Source organism: Haliotis rubra, unplaced genomic scaffold (genome assembly GCF_003918875.1).
Source record: "Haliotis rubra isolate DU_JTF1 unplaced genomic scaffold, ASM391887v1 Scf198, whole genome shotgun sequence".
NCBI lineage: Eukaryota > Metazoa > Mollusca > Gastropoda > Lepetellida > Haliotidae > Haliotis > Haliotis rubra.
This window is the reverse complement of record NW_025765980.1, coordinates 370868-389250: the sequence shown is the minus strand read 5'-3', so window position 1 is coordinate 389250 and position 18383 is coordinate 370868. Positions and strand designations below refer to the sequence as shown.

General features: G+C 38.7%; 1 protein-coding gene across 1 annotated transcript in view; it reads left to right on the top strand.

Moving 5' to 3' along the window:
* Window positions 1–4337: 4337 nt before the first annotated feature.
* The window catches only part of LOC124275068 (myocardin-related transcription factor A-like), a 62970-nt gene continuing 48924 nt past the window's right edge, over window positions 4338–18383 (top strand). The window contains 1 exon segment of the mRNA XM_046710541.1: window positions 4338–4939. Coding sequence (XP_046566497.1) covers window positions 4906–4939 — 34 coding nt within the window. The 5' untranslated portion in view covers window positions 4338–4905.

Below are 18383 nucleotides of genomic sequence, written 5' to 3'. Positions count from 1 at the left end.
AACAAAAATGGCTGACAGAAATTTTTAAAAGTAGTGATGACAGATGAATCATTTGTTACATGAAGTTTAGAAATTCTGTCTTAGTTTTATTGTGCCCAAACCTGTTTAACCATACTACATTTATGACACGCTCTGTCACACAATTACACATTTCTTGATTGTAAGGTTGTGGAAATATACAGGACAGTATACACAATAGCTTCATGTGTCAGGTGGGGCAGTAGGGTAGCCTCATGGTTCAGGTGTTCGTCACATCAATGATCCGGGTTTGATTCCCCACATGGGCACAACAGTGTGAAGCCCTTTTCTGGTGTCCCCCGCTGTGGTATTGCTAAAGGCAGCGTAAAATTAAACTCATTCACTCACTCATGTGTCATGTTGTCATGGTAAAAGCTGTATTCCTTTTTTCTAATGATTTTAGGCATAGCAAAGAAATATTATTTCGTCTTAAGTCTTTCACCAGTGCTTACGTCTACCTTCTTTATCTTTCAAAATCATTAATTTTGTGTTGCTGGTTGAAAAAGAAGGTTGGTAGTATGTTTCATTATTTTTTCAAAACATGAGATACAAACATGACACGTAACATTCTAAAAGCAGGAGTAACATTTTTTCCTCAGCCTATTTTGAGAAACATTTAATCTCACTTAGCTGATACTATGAATGGGTTACATCACAGTGTTTCAGCCATGTTACAATTTGCCCTGACTTCACCATGTCCATGCATCATCCAGAGCGGTGGCGTCCAATTTGTAGAATTCTGGAGGAAGTATTTGGCAATAATGTCAAAACATTAACTACTCCAATAAACACGGTAAATCAAAGTAAATAGCTTACTGCCACAGTTGAGCCTCAGGAAAACATTGCACTCTTTCATTAATCTTCCTGTCACTTCTCCTAGAGCGTTATGCCTTTCCATTAAATCAGTATCGGGTCATGTGAGACGCAAGGGTTGTGGACATGGGTAAAGAAAGTATGTGTGTAGAGTATTCATTGCCATCTATACTAACTCTGCATTCACCTGATGAAGGAGCAGGAATAGGCTCTGAAACGGTGTATAAGGAATAACAAAGAAGTTGTTATCCATAAAAACGTGTCATGTATTCTTCTAAATGCCTTTCAAGAATGCCATCTATACTACTCAAAGTTAACGACTACCCAATTCTTTCATTTTATGATTCAGTATATTTTAGCTAAATCGGTTCATAGTCGGTGCTGCATAGTAACTACCAGTCACTACCAGTCACTACCAGTCACTACCACGACAACAATTTATTGGAGATTACCACTACCTACTTCACATAACTTAATTATTCCCAAGTACCAAGTCCCTGAACCACATTATTTCCCCTACTGCCTAGCCCTCCTTGCAATGCAAAATTAAGCAAATCTAGATTTCGTAAGGTCTGAATTTTCATTTCACTGGGACTCCTTTTCAGTTAAATGAGATTATTTGTTACTGTCAAAATTATATATATTCAGAGACTAAGCGTTAGTCTACCAAGTACCAACCGGCAAAGAAAAATGCCTTCTTTCTTGACAAGGAGATACATTTTCTTACACACCAGTCAACAACTACTGTACACAGATACCTTGCACAGCTGAAAAAAATTAATAAAATAAACAAAATTCTGCTTGCTAAAAGTTAAAAGATAACTTTGCAATCTAATAATGAATTTATTGTGGACTTCTAGTACCCATTTTTGGAGATACACCTCCAATGATTACTAATTCATCTTCAGGCTACTTGTCAACAATTTAATGTTTTCTATAGAGCATTGTTTCTGAAGTGTGAATAAGTGGCCCTTTGTGTGTAATACATTCAACTCCTGTGACTTAGGAGCCTTGCACAGATTACACTGTTGGCAAGCAAAACTGTAACCTTTTGGATTACCTTTCTTCAACCAGCCATGTTTTATTCTCCATTTTCTGTTTATTTTCCTGTCTATTAGTTCCCTTGCCTCTATATTTGACACATATAACAAAATATTGTCACCCTTTTGTTTGAAATCTAATCCGTACCATTCGTCTTTGGTGTACAATATTTTTGACCATGTTCCTGCTGGTGGCCCTTGCTGCTCATTATTATCATGAGAGCCAGCACAGCATGAGGTCATGGCAAGGTCTCTGTGAACTGTTGAAAGATGGCGTCTGCTCCTGCATGTAGCAGTCTGCACACTCATCACAGCGGGGTGGTCATGAATATTGCCTCCATGATGGACACTGGAGGTTTACAAATTTATGGCATTGAGGACAAACATAGTTTCTCTGATTTCTGTTTTCTTTGGAAGAAGCGTTAATGACTTTGCAGAGAAATGTGACCCTCATTTTCAAGTAAATGAGCTGCATTTCTCGATACTCTTTCCCTCCCTCTGTCTTTGGTACCGTTCACTTTTTGCCTTTGTAGTTTGTTGTTGTGTTATTTCTTGAAGTGTTCATCTCGGTGCAGCTTTCTTACATACCTACATGTCCTTGGCCTGTCAAACTTGCAATTGCACTGCTGGCAGACATGTTAAGTATCATCACAGATACATCCATATATTCCCAACTCCAGTGGACTTTATGCTGATGTTATCAATTGAACAATGTATTTTGGATTAATACCTCTGTACTCTTTCATGTGGACAAGCTTTATTGAAAATGAGGGTAGTGCTTGTGTCCGGAGCAGTAATCCAAAACTTTACTCATGAAACTAGCTTTACAGATCAGTTTTTTGGTGAATTGAAAGTTTCCAAAATACTTGACAACATTATTTTTGTCTTGATTGAACTGAAGGTATCCAATGGCAGTATGTCATAAGGGGGATATAACTAGCCAAACACCACTTCCTAATTGGACCAAATTGCAGGAAATGTCACCTGACGACTCTTGTTGATATGAAGACACCATTGTGACACCAGATAATCTGAACAAGGAACATGCCAGAAACATTTGTGTATTTTTCCAATATTTTGATAAAGTCGATATATTAGAGACAATAGTGCTATAAGAACGTAATAAATTTACTTCCGCAGTTAACATCACCGCAATAATGGTTTGGTAAAAGTTAGTTTAGAAATGTGCTGAATGTAAGGTAAGAACAGGTAAGCTTTGATTAGAGGCAAGTCTTGACTGTTCAAACACTGTGTCCAACATGCCGTATTTGTGTATTACCAGGCAAATTAGCAAATGACTTGAGACCCAACAATAAAGTGTTGACATGTCTGTTCTCAGTTTAGCTTTGGTGCACAAGCAACGTATTGGCTGCCAATGTTTGGTTTGATGAACACGACATTTTGGCTAATGAGACGCAAGCAAATTTGTTTAGTTGTCTTCTGGAAATGAGGTTGTAATGTCCCGGTATAGGAGTCGGCAGTGGGGAAGAAAGCACATGTCAATATTTTGTCGTGAGGAAGAGTGACCTTTGAGGTCACACGTTCAGTTTCCTGTTGATTTCTTTGCAACGTTTACTAGTAGAAATAAGATTTACTTTCTTATGTGTTTTGCTTCATGCAAGTCCAGAAGAGACTGACATTGGATTGTATATACTGAGTGCCCTTGGCAGTCAAACTGGGAGAATATTGGTGTTTTGTTTTTGATTGGATTTTTTATTTTAAAGTTTTATTTTGGGTCATTTTAACATTTTTACACAGATGATGAAACTAAACATTGATGGCTTTTTATGTTTATTATTGACATGTTATCAATAACAAACAAGCCACCTTGAGAAAGCCATCACATCAGTTATAATAAAATAAACTGAGAAATTTTAATTCATATTTGTAAATTTGTACTGACAAGTAGGTGTAGATTAATCCCTTGTGCAGTGTTTCCTGGGATCCTCCAGACTGGCTGATGGTGTTTCAATCCTGACGCTCCCTGTAACATTGGGGTGATGACAAGGAGCCCAGTACATTCAAACATACAAGTGTAACATGTTTTCAGTGAGAGGTCATTTGAAATATATTTTCTAAAGTCAGACAGACATTATTTGGCTTGTCATTACACAATGTCAAGTTTTGTTTTGCATCAAGTATGTTGTCAGTTTTGTTTTGTGAAGATTTACAATGTGTTTCTTTAAAAGTTAGTCTGTCACCTGATTCTGTATATTTGTAGTTAATGTCCATTTGAAAAATATACCAGCTTGGTATATTCTTGAAAGCTTTTTAATTTCCTAAGATTAATTAATTATCTAAACACTTTAATTTGATTGGCTTAAAATTGCAGTCTACTTTATATTCCTTGTTGTGATTGGCTGTAGGTGTTGAGGGTTGAGGAGTGTGCCAGTCTATTTTTAGCTGGGCATCTGATTAATGGAGACCACATGGTGTGTGCGAGAGAGCAGAGCGGCAGCACTGCTGGCTACCTCTGACAGTCAGACAGAGAGGAGCATCTACACATTCCACTGCTACTGCAGCTAGACTGGTGCTTGCTGGTTGCAGGTCCTCTCCCCCACACACCATACTGACAAACTAGCACTGCAGAATAGCCGGAGCTGCCTTACTTTTATACATACACCGGCTCAGTAGTGTTGGGATACACCTCCTCCGCACCCTCCTCTCATTGGCTGACAGTGACGACAGTCCTCTCAGGGCAGCCCGACCATCTCAGCAGCTGTAGCAGTCAGCTGTGGACTGCCCATCGGGATAGTACTGTGTTCAGCATCCATGTGTTATACAAGCGACTAGCCTCACCGGCTTGTCCCCACCGCCCTGGACAACCTGGGTTATGGTACTGTAAGCTGGCCAGTGCTAGTAGCCTGCTGCTGCTACTGCTGCAGGACAGTTCACGCTGTCACCCAGGACACCTTCCACCATTCAGGCGGCGTCCACGGCAGGCAAGTCGTCACAGCAGCGACGGCGACGGCAACAACAACGACGAAAGGACACTGCTAAAAGTCTGGCTGCTGCTACAACCGTCAGTAAAAACATGGCCTGTCTTGTCCAGAATACGTCTAATGTGGGTGAGTGGATCCTTCAGGCCGGCTACTGGCTTGCTACATATCACTTTTCACAACATTCCTAATGGCTTCTGGAGGTGAAGCTGACTTCCTCTGCTCTGCTCATCTTCATCCCGTACATCTGTCCATGTCCGTCTGCAGTGTTACAACACAACTTCTTTAATATTTTACTTCTAATTTCATATCACTTACTACATATGTGTACCAAGTGATAGGGATGTCAGTGATTGGAAGTTTCAGTATCAACATATCCCCCAAAATGTTTTCTGATGTATTGTGTCAATAATAGCAGGATATTACAGACTGTATTTCTAAGAGAAGAATATATGTGTTTTCTTGTGACAAAGTTTAAGATTGTTATTAATATTTTATGATTACCATGTTTCTTTAACATATGCCTTTGCAAACATGTCAGGAGGCACATTGAATCAATATGTTGATATGATATTTATTGCATAGCTATCCATGGAGAAACAATGGCAATATTCCATAAACTACAAATATATGCACATTAGGTACAAAACCACACATATATATTACACAAACAGCTGAGGTTCATATTGGTTGAAGTTGATATTTTAATATTCAGGGAATTTCTTATTTGAACAAAAAGTCATTATTCTAACATTCGAAGTTGTCTTATTGATCATCACTAGATTTGTATGACACATATAAAGATCTTATTCAAATATGAATAATGACACAACATATAAAACTGCATGTCATGCATAAGTTCATCTGTATTTGCCATGCTTGTCTCACAAACAGCAGGGATTTTTAAAGAAAGTTTTAACCTAGTAAACTGAAGTAATAAAAATGTGCCTGTTTGCAAAGCACCGAGGAACATGACACTCTCCAGCTGTTGCACGAGTTGTCCGAGACGATGGAGTTGCTACTGCTTCAGTAGATAACCTGTAATATTTAGGGGGAGTTACGCAGGTTTATCACCTCCCCCACCCAAGGGAGATGATGCTGTGTGCTTACTATTCATTATGCCTCTATCTGCTGTTTATAATGTCATCTTCACATCATAAACACAGAAGTATTGGGACGGGTCTCGCTGAGTGATGAATGAGAAAGATGCTCTGCTTCATAAATCAGATACGGGTTCAAATGGTGAAAACATTATTTTTCCCTAGTGAATATAGAGTTATGTCAGTTTGATGTGTATAGATGGTAGGATATGGTGCACCTTGTATCAAGTGTAGAAGAAAAGTAAAGAAATGTTTAGATTAATGACTAGGAAGAGTCTTCCTGTTTCCATCATTTCTACCATAATTCATTTGCTCTTGTATATAAGTGGTATCTTTCATCACATGGACGTAACTACAGTGATGCACTAGGATTGCAAATGATGAGATTTATATTTGGTGTGATGTAATCTTATTTACACTGTCTGAAAGAATACAGTGAATCCAATACAACATTGTTTTTCTCCATCTTACATCTTGTAATCTGTTTTACTGGATAGTCAAGATAGGATATTCTTGTATTATGTATTATCAAAATATGTACAGGAGTAGACTGGAAGTTTTCGACGAGTACTGTACATTTTTGTCTGTCATTTCCGTAGAGACATTGGTAGTAGCTACCAGACACTGGGTATTAGTGGCTTGGTTCTGCTGACTAGCATGGGTTTTGAAAAAAGGCTGCTTGGAGCTTGATCATGACAGGATTCCTATACTTATTTCATGGATAGTTAGGTTTTGAAGTGAGCATGTCTGTTTGATGGTACCTTTGAAATTACTATAATTGTTTTTAAGAACATATCATAAATGATGTGGGTTTTTTGGAAGGGAAGCACATACTTGGCACCTAGTCAGCTTTTGGAGGGCTACGTATGTGTGCTTTGATTTATCATGAGTTCCAGAGAAAGGAATGGTACTATGTTTTATCTGTCGGCAATGTCAAGACCACTCTGACATCACTGGAAGGCTTCCACAGACAGTATCATTAAACCAGAGTTTATGATTAAGATTCATCTGCATTAGGAGTTGCTTTTTGTGACTACCAATTAACAGATTCAGGAGCCATCAATCATGTGGATATGTTTTTGTGGTCACTAATGCATTCATGTTCCTGCTCCGGTTCAAACTGGATGTGTCAAGGAGAAGGATTCAGTTTCATGCAGTTTGTGTTGAAAGCGTTGAAAAAAATGGTTTGATTATTCCGACTCTGGTTCCAGAGTAAACCCTGGCTTGCTCCCTTTGTGAAAACCTATGCATTACTAGTGCCAAGTTGATGTAAATGGGGTCAAACTTTATCACAGTGTTCAATGTATTTATCCTAAAACAACCTCGACATGACACGCGACAGAGATCATCCATCTTCTGACGTTTAGTTTTTATGCCAGCAAGGATGTCTTCCACATTCATGTTCTGGTTCATACTCCAAATGTCAAGACTTCACTTTCACCAGTTTTCAGTTTTAAAAAATGTTATCTCTCTGTAACGGATCAGCTGAAGGGGAAGATGACATATGTAAGCAAATCCTGGATGAACGTGACACACTTGCAGGGAAGGGATCTGGCCATGATAGTTTTACCAGGGAGAAGGCTGGGAGATGAGATCAACTGGGGACAGGGTGTAACGCACACGCACAAAAACACATGCACATGCATTACATGCACTGGCAGAAGAATCACTGGTCCCTTAATACAGATGCAGGGTGAAGTCATTTCGTCCAAACAAAGGCAATTTGGTGATGTTTCTGTCAAAGAATGTCTTCAGTATGTGAAATTTGACTGATTCTGTGATGTATTGATGTATAAAGCTTTACTTTATTATGTGTTGATGTTTCAAATTTTACTTTTGCATTTGTTGTAGCAAATTCTGCTTTTGGGATGAGAAATGTTACAAATAAATGATAAGGATAGTTTAAAATAATTTATAGAATATATTTGTGGTGGAGACTGAGCAAGCAGTATTCATGGTCAATAACGTTCTCTTTAAGTGTTCGTCAGGTTTTACATGTGTGTTATCAAATTTTGCTTTGGTACAGGATAATATTACAAGTTCTACTAGCACATTTTGATGAGATGATAAGTCAAGTGTTACGTCTTGGTTTGTAGTGTCAAGCATTTCCATAATGGTGCATTTTAAACAATCATTTTTTACATAAAGCACTTTTTTATTTACCATTTTGTCCATATGTTCCTATATCCATACTGTTTATAAGAATGCTATATTTATAAAAATCGGTTTGTTTAGAAAACAAGAATTTCCATAAGTTTACTGCAGCATTTGAGAATTAAATTTAAAAGTTACCTTTTTTAAATAAATCTTCTAAAATTAACTCCAATTCAAGCAAAAGGTTTAATGTTTATTTGAATGAATCATATTTCAAATAACACACAAACAACAGTCATTGCAATGTGTTGATAATGATTGCCTAAGAACAAGCTGTGGTTATATCACAGTATAGCTTGTGGAGAATCAGTCGTGACAGCCCCACCAGCTTGACACAGATGGAGTAATGACTGAGCATCACATGTCAAAGCTCGTATTACACACAAACCAATCAGCTGATAACACAGAATGAAACTCTTGATTCCACAGAACCTGGTTACACACATGCTTCAACTCTATGACTGTATGATATGATGTGTGGGTTATAGACACAATGTGTGTGTGTGTGTGTGTGTTTCGCAGGCAGCTGTGCATGTGAGCAAGAAGATAACCCTTGAAACAAAACACACTAATATTAGACTGCAATCATCTATGTTTTGAAATGGATACTGCTTCCATTCAGATTACTACTGCTCTTTCTCTCCGTAACTACAGGAGTTTATCAGGGCTTCAACAGTGGGTTTGTGTGCTGGGGGAGGTTGTGATGACTTCTAGCGGGTAGTAAAGGCAGGATTGGCTCATTTAGCAGCCTTCTAAACATAGCAGTTCAGATTTAATCAAATCTCACTCACCTCAGTCACATTACATCGTCGGGATCAATCCAGGAAATCTAATTTGGCAGCAAAAGTTTTGTTACTGCATCTTATAAAATAAAAAATAATCATTAAAAATTTTGTCATGGGTTGGCGGAGTTTATCTGACCGACTTTCCTGGAGGGTTATTCTTTGTTAAAGGGAGCGAGAATATGGCTTTGTGCTGTTTTTGGCAGTCTTGTGATAAAATATCATTCAGTTTAATGTGGTATTGGGAAGCTTGCATTATTTGAATGAATTTCTTTGTTCACACTTGTCAAGAGTTGAAACTACTAAAGTCATAACACAGTTGGGTGTGTTATTGGGTGTTCTGGTGTGTTATCACCATTGAATACTGGTCCAGGAATTGTATCTTCTATAATCGTGATGACAAGCTGGGATGTATTACTGGGTGTGTTATTGTGTGTTCTGGTGTGTTATTACCATTGAATACTGGTCCAGGAATTGTATCTTCTATGATCGTGATGACAGGCTGGGATGTATTACTGGGTGTGTCTTTAAGTTATCTGTATGTAGGTAGTTGTTAACATTGGTCCAGGAAATGTTGGAACTCCCCATGCCAGGGTCAGCTGTGTTACCGGAGGTTGTTACTGGAGGATGTTTTGACCACTCCTGACCAGAAGGACATCCACAAGTCAGCTGCACAGTTTACTACTCACAGCCTCATTAATTAACATGGCTGCTTGATTGGTTTCTGTGGATTATGTTCTCCCTGTGCTTTGATCTCTGTTCCTGGTCTAATCTGAGGGCATGGGACTTCTGGGGTGGGAGGGGGGGAGGATGGGCTCTCCTGGTGGGAGAGGGTGGGGGGCCTTCTGAAGCTCCTGGGTTGGGAGGAAGGGTGGGGGGAGTTAATGCCAATACAGGATGTATGGACAAGGTTAAGTGTTCTGTGTTAGTGGAACAGTTTAAGAGTGACCAAAAGAAATGAGTACAATTGCAGCTGTCCTTGTGAAACCAGATGGTTGAAGGAGAGTTTTGTGAGTATTAGATGAAGTGCCGTTAGAGCTATCTGTAATGGTGGGAAACAGAAGGTGTTTCTTTCCAGGGGATACTTAAGAAATTTTTGCTATTATATCTGTGATTCAGTTTTCTGAAGGGATAGTGAGAATTGGAGTCATTTATCGTTATTCTTGCATGTTGTCAGAGGCTCATTCTGAGAAGTAGCAGTGTCGTAGCGGTAGAGATGGTGTGAAGATAATAAGAAGGAAATACAAAAATTTTCCTGTTGAAATTTCACAAACACAGTCTTCTTATTCCGGCTTATGTCATTATGCATGATTGTAAGTAATTTGAACAAGAAGGAAATGAATAGCACTAATTAACTCTTTCAATATTGTTGGTGGCAAGAGCATCTAGTCACTGCAGTCCACAAAACTAGCCTTGGCTAAATTATGTATAATTTTATTAATCTACCAGTCATATGACAGAGTTATTAAATCTGTCACAATCTGTGTATTTAGTTTCAATATACCATATTTTATCAATAGATTTATAAAATTATTAATTTCCAGCAATGTTATTGATACAATTGGGCAGGGACATATTAAAGATTACGTTTAAAAAAGTGTCCTTTGAAGGCAATTTCATTGGAATTTATTTGCAATTTACGACTATGATAGTATCTGTGGTGAGGTTATTGTATTCTTGTTTATGTTCAGATCTCTCTACCGTGCTGAACACAGGATGAATCTTTGCACATCATTCATGTAAACTTTCAAAAACGGATGTACTTTTTAGCATTTTGTCATGTTACTGAGCTTAAAATCACATTTCTGGGGAAATATGTGGTGAAACGCACTTACAGTATCACTTCACAATGAAAATAAAGAAAAATACTTCAGTGAATGTTATGTAATTTTAAATTTTCTGAAAATTACCTTAATTTCCTCTTCCTTGTTGCTTTATCTGTATGTTATGTGTGTGTGTATGTATTAGCATAAATTGTTTATTAAATATAAGTTAAATAAAGGTTAAATGTGTTGTATAAATAATGCAATAAACATGGCTTTCCTTATATATAAACAGTAGGATTAGACCTTTCGATTTGTGACTTACAGTAGACAAAATCTTTAACAAGCCTGATAATTTCTATTATTAAATGTAGGCTTCATCTCTTATCCAAAGTCTCTGGGAGCTCAGGGTGATAGCAGTTAAAAGCTTCTGGTTGGCTGGTGTTGAAAGGGTTAACAGAATAGGTCGGCAGTAACAGAGTACTGTTGACAATGAATGACAAACGGCCTTGTTTCAGTCAGAGAGAGACTTGTTGATAGTCCTTGTAGGAGACACAGCTTATATTGATGATGTAAGTAGATGCAAACACGTTACTCTTACTCAGTAAAGATGTGATAATTACTGATGCTGATTTGAAGTTGCACACAAGAAAAGGTGGTTACTTCTATAAATATCTTGAGAACTGATACATGCGATGTGTGATATGTTACCTACTGTGTTTATATTTGTGGTTTATAGAATATTGCCACTGTTCCTTCATGGAATGCTATGCAATAAATATCTTATCTTTTGACTTGTTTTGACAAACACTATTGGATCATGCTGATGCAACATGCAATATTGCATTATATAACCCAGACATTACACAGAGTGAAACATGATTACCAGTGCAATTATAGCCAATCCTTAGGCTTGATGTCTGTGATAATATTCATTAGTAAAGTATGTAGGATAAGATGATCTGGTTGATAATGTCCTGAATGACATGGACAAAAACTGTAGAATGTTAATATTGTGCCATGGTGTTTCTTTCATCATACTGCAGAGGTGATATTTGGTGTGTATTGAGTGAAAACTGATGTTTATGGAGGAATAATTGGATCATTGGAAATTATGTTTGGCCATATGGTGTTAGCATTGAGAGCTTGGTGAAGTATTTGAAGTGACAGGGTCAGTGATAGTAATTGACAAACCATATGGTCAGTGTACAGTTTGATAATTGGACATGATGACCCAGCTGTAAGGTGTTGATACTCAAGCTGGTGAAGCATGTCTTTGAACTGGATGGGTCAGGGACCAGGAAATAGGTATTTAACGAAATAAATATTTAATTTGGTGGAAGTTATTTAAGTAACAAGTTTAATTATTTAAAACTTTTCTTAATCTGAATTTTTCAGTTTTATTGAGAAACTAAAAACAGGATGTGATTTAAATAGGTTATTTTGATTTCATGTTTGACGGAATGGCATTAATTTCACGTATGTTCAGTGTGATGTCAACTGTTTAACTCATTATGCACTCTAATTAATCCTGCCTCACTCACTCACTCCTTCATTCACTAAATAGAACATTTTGCTGGTCAGCAGAAGTGAGATAGGTACAAGATGGCCGCCAGTGACTTCCTTCAGGAAGGATGAAGCCATCTGCTGATTCCACCAGATAAAACATCCTGTTCTCTGTGTCAATTGATCAGAGAGTCCATTCCACTTACAGCCAGTTGTCTCTTCCACAGAGGAAGACATGGGGACATTTATAACATACTTTAAATTTCCTTCAACCATTAAATAGTTGTCAGAAACTCTTACAAGCATTTGACTCATCAAGGTCGTATACTGAACAAAATAAGCATCATTTAATGCCACATCAAATATAAAAGTCTTTGGCTCTCTATGGTTTGCTCACTGCAGAATTTGTCTAATTTGGTTTTAATTGTTTTTATTTGTTAATCATTTCAATACTAGTTATGAGACGTGCTAAATGTTTACTAACTGTGATATCAGTCATAAACACATTTACCATGAGGAAAGACATCAGTATATAGCTCCCACACTCCCAAGATTAACAACATGAAGGAAGATAGAGTGTGATACTGTGTTGCAACAGGACGTGAGTCAGTGTCATGTAGTTAGATAGTGTATGTGGGTAATGTGGTTATGAATGACTAAATGTACAAAGATAACCAAGATACACAAACTGACACTCATGAACAGCGATGCTGATACGACATACACATGACGTCCGCGTTCACATTTCGTAAGAAACGCACACTGTGTACCTGCTTAAGTTTATGGATTGTTGACTGCAGACATAACTTGACCTTTGTGAACAAAGTTCCGCATTCTAACTCTGAAGTGTAAAAGGTTTCGACCAGTTATTAACTCAACTGTGTTGTAATTTGTGATTTCTTGGTTGAAGCACAGTAACTACATGATAAAGTAAGTGCACTGATTAATATTAGTCAGATGGTTGGCTGTGGCGTAGTGTATCACGAAGGTAGGCTGATGGCCACAGGAGAGCTAGGTTGTGATGTTCTCCTACTGGTAGTGTTGATTAACAGCACACATGATGCTGTAACTACTATACCTCACATCTGAGGCATTAGTAGCTGCCCGGGCTGATTCATGTCAGAACTTAATGGCCAGGACATGCTGGCATGTACTTGAGTGCACCTGTCACCATACAGGATTTCTGGTTCCTTCCTACAAAGCAGTCGTAGGTACGATGATCTTAAGTCTGTGTTGGTAGTGAATGGGAGTTGTTACAGTTAAACACTTTGATCCCTCAGTGTAACAACTCAAATGCAGGTAACCTAATCTATCTGTCTCGAGGTGTCGTAGTCGTAGGTACGATTATATATGTCTGTGTTGGTAGTGTCTGGGTGTCGTTACAATTAAACACTTAGATCCTCTGTGGAAGGAGACCTATGATTACGGTACACATTCTAATCCACTGTACATGGGGAGCTAGGTATCAGTGTTTCCTCTGTCACACATATGCTAATCTATATCTTGCTCTGTCACTGTAACACTGACATTTGACCGCCTCCGTGGTGTAGTGGTTAGAGCGTCCACCCGGAGAGCGGAAGGTCGCGGGTTCGATACCCGACCACGTCATACTAGAGACGTTAAAATATGGTACTTATTGGTCCCTGCCTGGCGCTCGACATTAATGGGTACAACAAGGACTGGTCGGCTCGGAGTCAGTATAATGTGTCTGAGTTGGGAATTCATGCTTCACTGCGGCATGGTGGGCTAGCACTATAAAACCAGCTTAAGTCTGGGCTAGTACAAGCAGCCGCACTTACACATACATACGCATGCACATCGTCATATGAGCGAAATATTCTCAAGCACGACGTTAAACCCAATTTCACCTCACCTCACACAGACATTTCCTCACAAACACTGCATACAGGAATAAGGACATGATAATACACTTAGATATGGAAGTAGAAGTTTGCCCTATCAGTATATGAATATGTACGACGAATTTGTTAACAGAGTACTTACAGTTGTCTAACTATGTTTAGTTTGGTCTAATGTATGCTGGTGTATGTTAGTTTCACACCAATGTGAAATACTATGGATCAGACAACATTTCCAAATAATTATTTTCAGAATGCTCCAAGTTCTTTACTTCTTCAGCCTGTACTCCCATATCAGTCTGACAGGCTCTGATATAACCAAAATACTGTACAGTGCATCATCCTCACTCACTCACCCACTCACTCACTCACTCACTCACTCACAACTCACTCACAACTCACTCACTCACTCACTCCACCAACCAACATCTGGACACTTCAGATCCCAATCACAAGTCTATTAGTATATTACAAGGCAACCTACTGTATTGCTATGAAACATTACACTGTTGTGTCTCAGTCTTTTATCTACATCATCCCCAAGTACCACTGGAAGCCCATCAGGGCTGTAAGCACTTCGCCTGCTAGCCTGGAGTCAGCCAGTGCATGTGGATATTGCCCAGATGGTATAGCATAAGATGAGGCAGGAAATTAACATGAGGCTCTGAATCTGATTATCATGCTCCTGTGCCAGGCATGGCTTCTGTGTTGTGACTCCATTCTCAGTTTCCTGTTTAAACTTCGCATAGCTGTGATGTTTGTTTTTGATAAGCAAAGCAGTGTGTGTTCAGCAAGGTGAAATATCTACACAGCATTGTTGTATATTCAGCATAAGAAAAGTGTCTTTGTTCAGTGGGTTATGTAAATACGCTGGTGAAAGGTTAATTGAAGAAGTGGGGATGGGATATTATTAATAACTGATACGAAGCTGGTGTTGATGAAAATGTACTCACTCACTTACTCACTCGTAAGAGGCGACTAACAGGATCAGGTGGTCACTCTCGCTGACTTGGTTGACACGTCATCACTTCCCAATTGCGTAGATCGATGCTCATGCTGTTGATCATTATTTACAGACCATCACCATATAGCTGGAATATTGCCGAGTACGGCATAAAACTAAACTCACTCACTCCTCTCTCTCTGCATTGCCATACATTTTGACTTAAGAACTTTTGGGCTAACATGGATATTCTGAAGCCGGTTAATGGTTTTGATTTGATGCCTTTCCAATCACTTGTACCTACTTACAAAAATGGTAATGAATGGAAACTTGATCTCGTCACTATATGGCTGGAATAATGCCGATGTGACGTAAAGCCCAACTCAACTCATATCAACTTGTACGTACAATGGTTAGCTGAAGAGTGTAATGGCAAATATGTCTGTGGCAGCATCCAATCCTCACCATCACAGTGAGTGAACATGTAAAGAAATATAGCATATGGGTATATGGTGTTTATATCACATAGCTCTCATAAACAGATAAGATGTTTCATGCGCAAAAAAGAAGGCTAACTTTTTACATTCCTCACCAGACTTAAAAAACATGATTGAGCACAGCGCCTGTTATTGTGTACATATGGGGGGGGAATATGACTGGGATAGGTCAGTCTACGTCAGATAGCATCAGCTGGTGGGGTAGAGGAGGGAGGGGGGTGATCAGAGAGCTGGGGAGGGGTTTAAGGATGGCCTCTATCAGTGGACTCCAGCTGTCCTCCCTATCTCACTATACCCCAGTGCCCACTTCACTAAATTCAAGGCAGGTTTGCAATGAGCTGTTGCTGCTGATGAATGAACTGGTTCTTTGTTTACGAGCCCTAGCAGGAACTAGAGCTCCTGTGTCCATGTTGAGAGATTGCTCCCCTCCTACACACCTGGAGGATCACAGGTCACATTGATTAAATTTTGTGTAATTTTTTCCAAGAAAATCTATCTAAGATGATGAATGTTTTATGTACAAAAAATTGCAAACGACTGTTTGGAGTAGAGTTTGTTTACAGCACTCATATAGAGATAAGCTTGATAAATCATATGAATAAACAGGTGTAAAAACAAAGATAATATTGAAATTCAGTTACGGAAGTAGGAATGCACCTAAGAACATGAAAAAGTCACTCCACCCATAATCTCCTAAAATCTCATCACAACTAAAACGAATATTTTTTCTGGCTACAGTTCACTGTAATGAATAAATAAATAAGGCAGTGGATATAAATGTTTTGTTACCAGCATGATGAAATGTTTATTTTATCTAATTAGTCATCAGTGAAATATAAAACCATTTGTAGCATCATGTAAGCTGTAGGGACCTGCAGATTCATGATGATGTAACTGTGTCTGGTGATGGTCTCACCAGCTCCACCCTGGAGCAGTGGCAACTGCTGGAGGTTCTCATGGTGGCACATCAGGTGGTCTTGGCACATGCTGGTTTTACTCATTCCTTATCATTTGCACATGCATTATCGTTATTTGTTATTTCTGTGATGTACTTAATGATTTGTGGCGATATGGCTTTTTGTTTCTTCCTTCGGTTATGTTTTGATCGGAATGGCCTCCTTGTGGAGAAAGATTCATCACAAAGTTCAACTGATAAACAGCAGAAATGTTTTGAAGAGAAAATTTTAAGAGTCTTTGTCTGTGCCCAGACACATTTGAGTTTCCTTTAATGAGGAAACAGCAGACGCATCAAAGTGTCTGACCACGTTGAATAAAGATCAGTGTCATGGTCTGCTTGAAGTACAAGATCTAGGCACCATGGGACATGTTCTACATTCAGTGTTTGGATATCCAAGTGTTTGACCTGAGCGGGCAGGATCCCCTAAACAGATGGACATTGGTGTGTAGTAAGATGCCAGTCCAGATGTTTGGTAAGGTCATCCTTCTGTTGTGCAAACTCCAACCGAGGATCAAGGTGTTCCTAAAACTGGGAAAGGTCAGCCAGGATCTGGCAAGACTACTGATTGTTGTCTGGCTGAAAGGTTAGCAACAGCCAGTGGGTAGATAGACTTGCCGTTACCTACACCTTTGTGTTTGGGAAGAATGCCTCCCAAGTTCCATGTTGTCCGTTTCCAGGTCAGCAGGCTATTTGTGCTGGGTCTTGTTTGTCCAGGTCCAGATGCAGATGTGGATCTCGGGGAAAACATGTACTTTTCCACCAGATAGTTTCAGTTGTTCCATCTCTTGCATGTCTCCTACACTTCAAATGTCAACGCATGCTCTTCCAGGAAAATAGGTCATGTGTATTCGGGTAAATGAAACCAAATGCATACCAACCTTTAGGTTCACACCGGTAGGTAGGTATCAGCATGACTTACTTTCAAACAACAGAAGAAACCAATTTTGCAGACATATCTCTACAGAAGATACTCCAGCAAATACTGAGGATGACCTGGACTTATGCTTAATCACTAAAAATAAAAAAAGTTTGATATGAAACAAACTCCATTTATATGGTGTCTGTGCGAGATAGGATATTCAGGACCAAATCTGATAAAAATCATCATTGCCTTCATATATGGCTATAGGTACAATGTATGAAGCCCATTTCTGGTGTCCCCCACCGTGATTCTGCTGGAATATTGCTTAAAGAGGTGTAAAACCATAGTCACTCACTACTGTTACATGGTAATGGACAGAAGTTGAAGTGAGATATTTGGGTGTGGGAGAAACCTAGTGGTTAAAGAATGGGCTCATCAAACCATTGAACCTGTTTGATAACCCACAGGGGGTACAATTACTCCATTCTACCATGACATATGCACCATGAATAAAACGCGTTTTAAATATGCACTCATTACCCTTGCGTAGTGTTTTGACACTACGCGCAGTGAACCGGCTCTCAGAAGTGGTTATTAAAAAATTTTCACTTCTAATTTTTTAGTAACAGCCAATCAAAAACGAACATACTTAAATGTCATGGTAGAATTTAAGATCCATGTTTCTGGTGACCCTGCTTTTACTGATATACATAGGAACGAGAAAACCCACCACCGACCTTTGTTTGATGCATGATATAATTTGTAAACCCATTCATGTTCCCCTGTGTAGCAGTGTTTCAGATATAATCCTAAGGCTGTATCAAAACCTCACTCGCACTCCGAAAGCAGCTCCTTGTGGAACTGTTCTGATGATGCTGGTCTTTTATCTGTTCGTTTTTACATTTATATTCTTTACGTCAAACTATGTTTTTATGAACGGATTTTAATTTTAGATGCATCCTGAAAAAGAGAAACAAGATTAAGAATGAATTTGATTTGCATTGGTTGCCTTCAAATAGCTGCCATTTGATCAGGGATTATATGTTTTATATAAACTCAGTGACACATTAAGTCTCTCAACCTTTGGAATTTCCAAATGGCAGCTATATATACATGTACAGAAAAGTATGATCACGTTCATCAGATAGT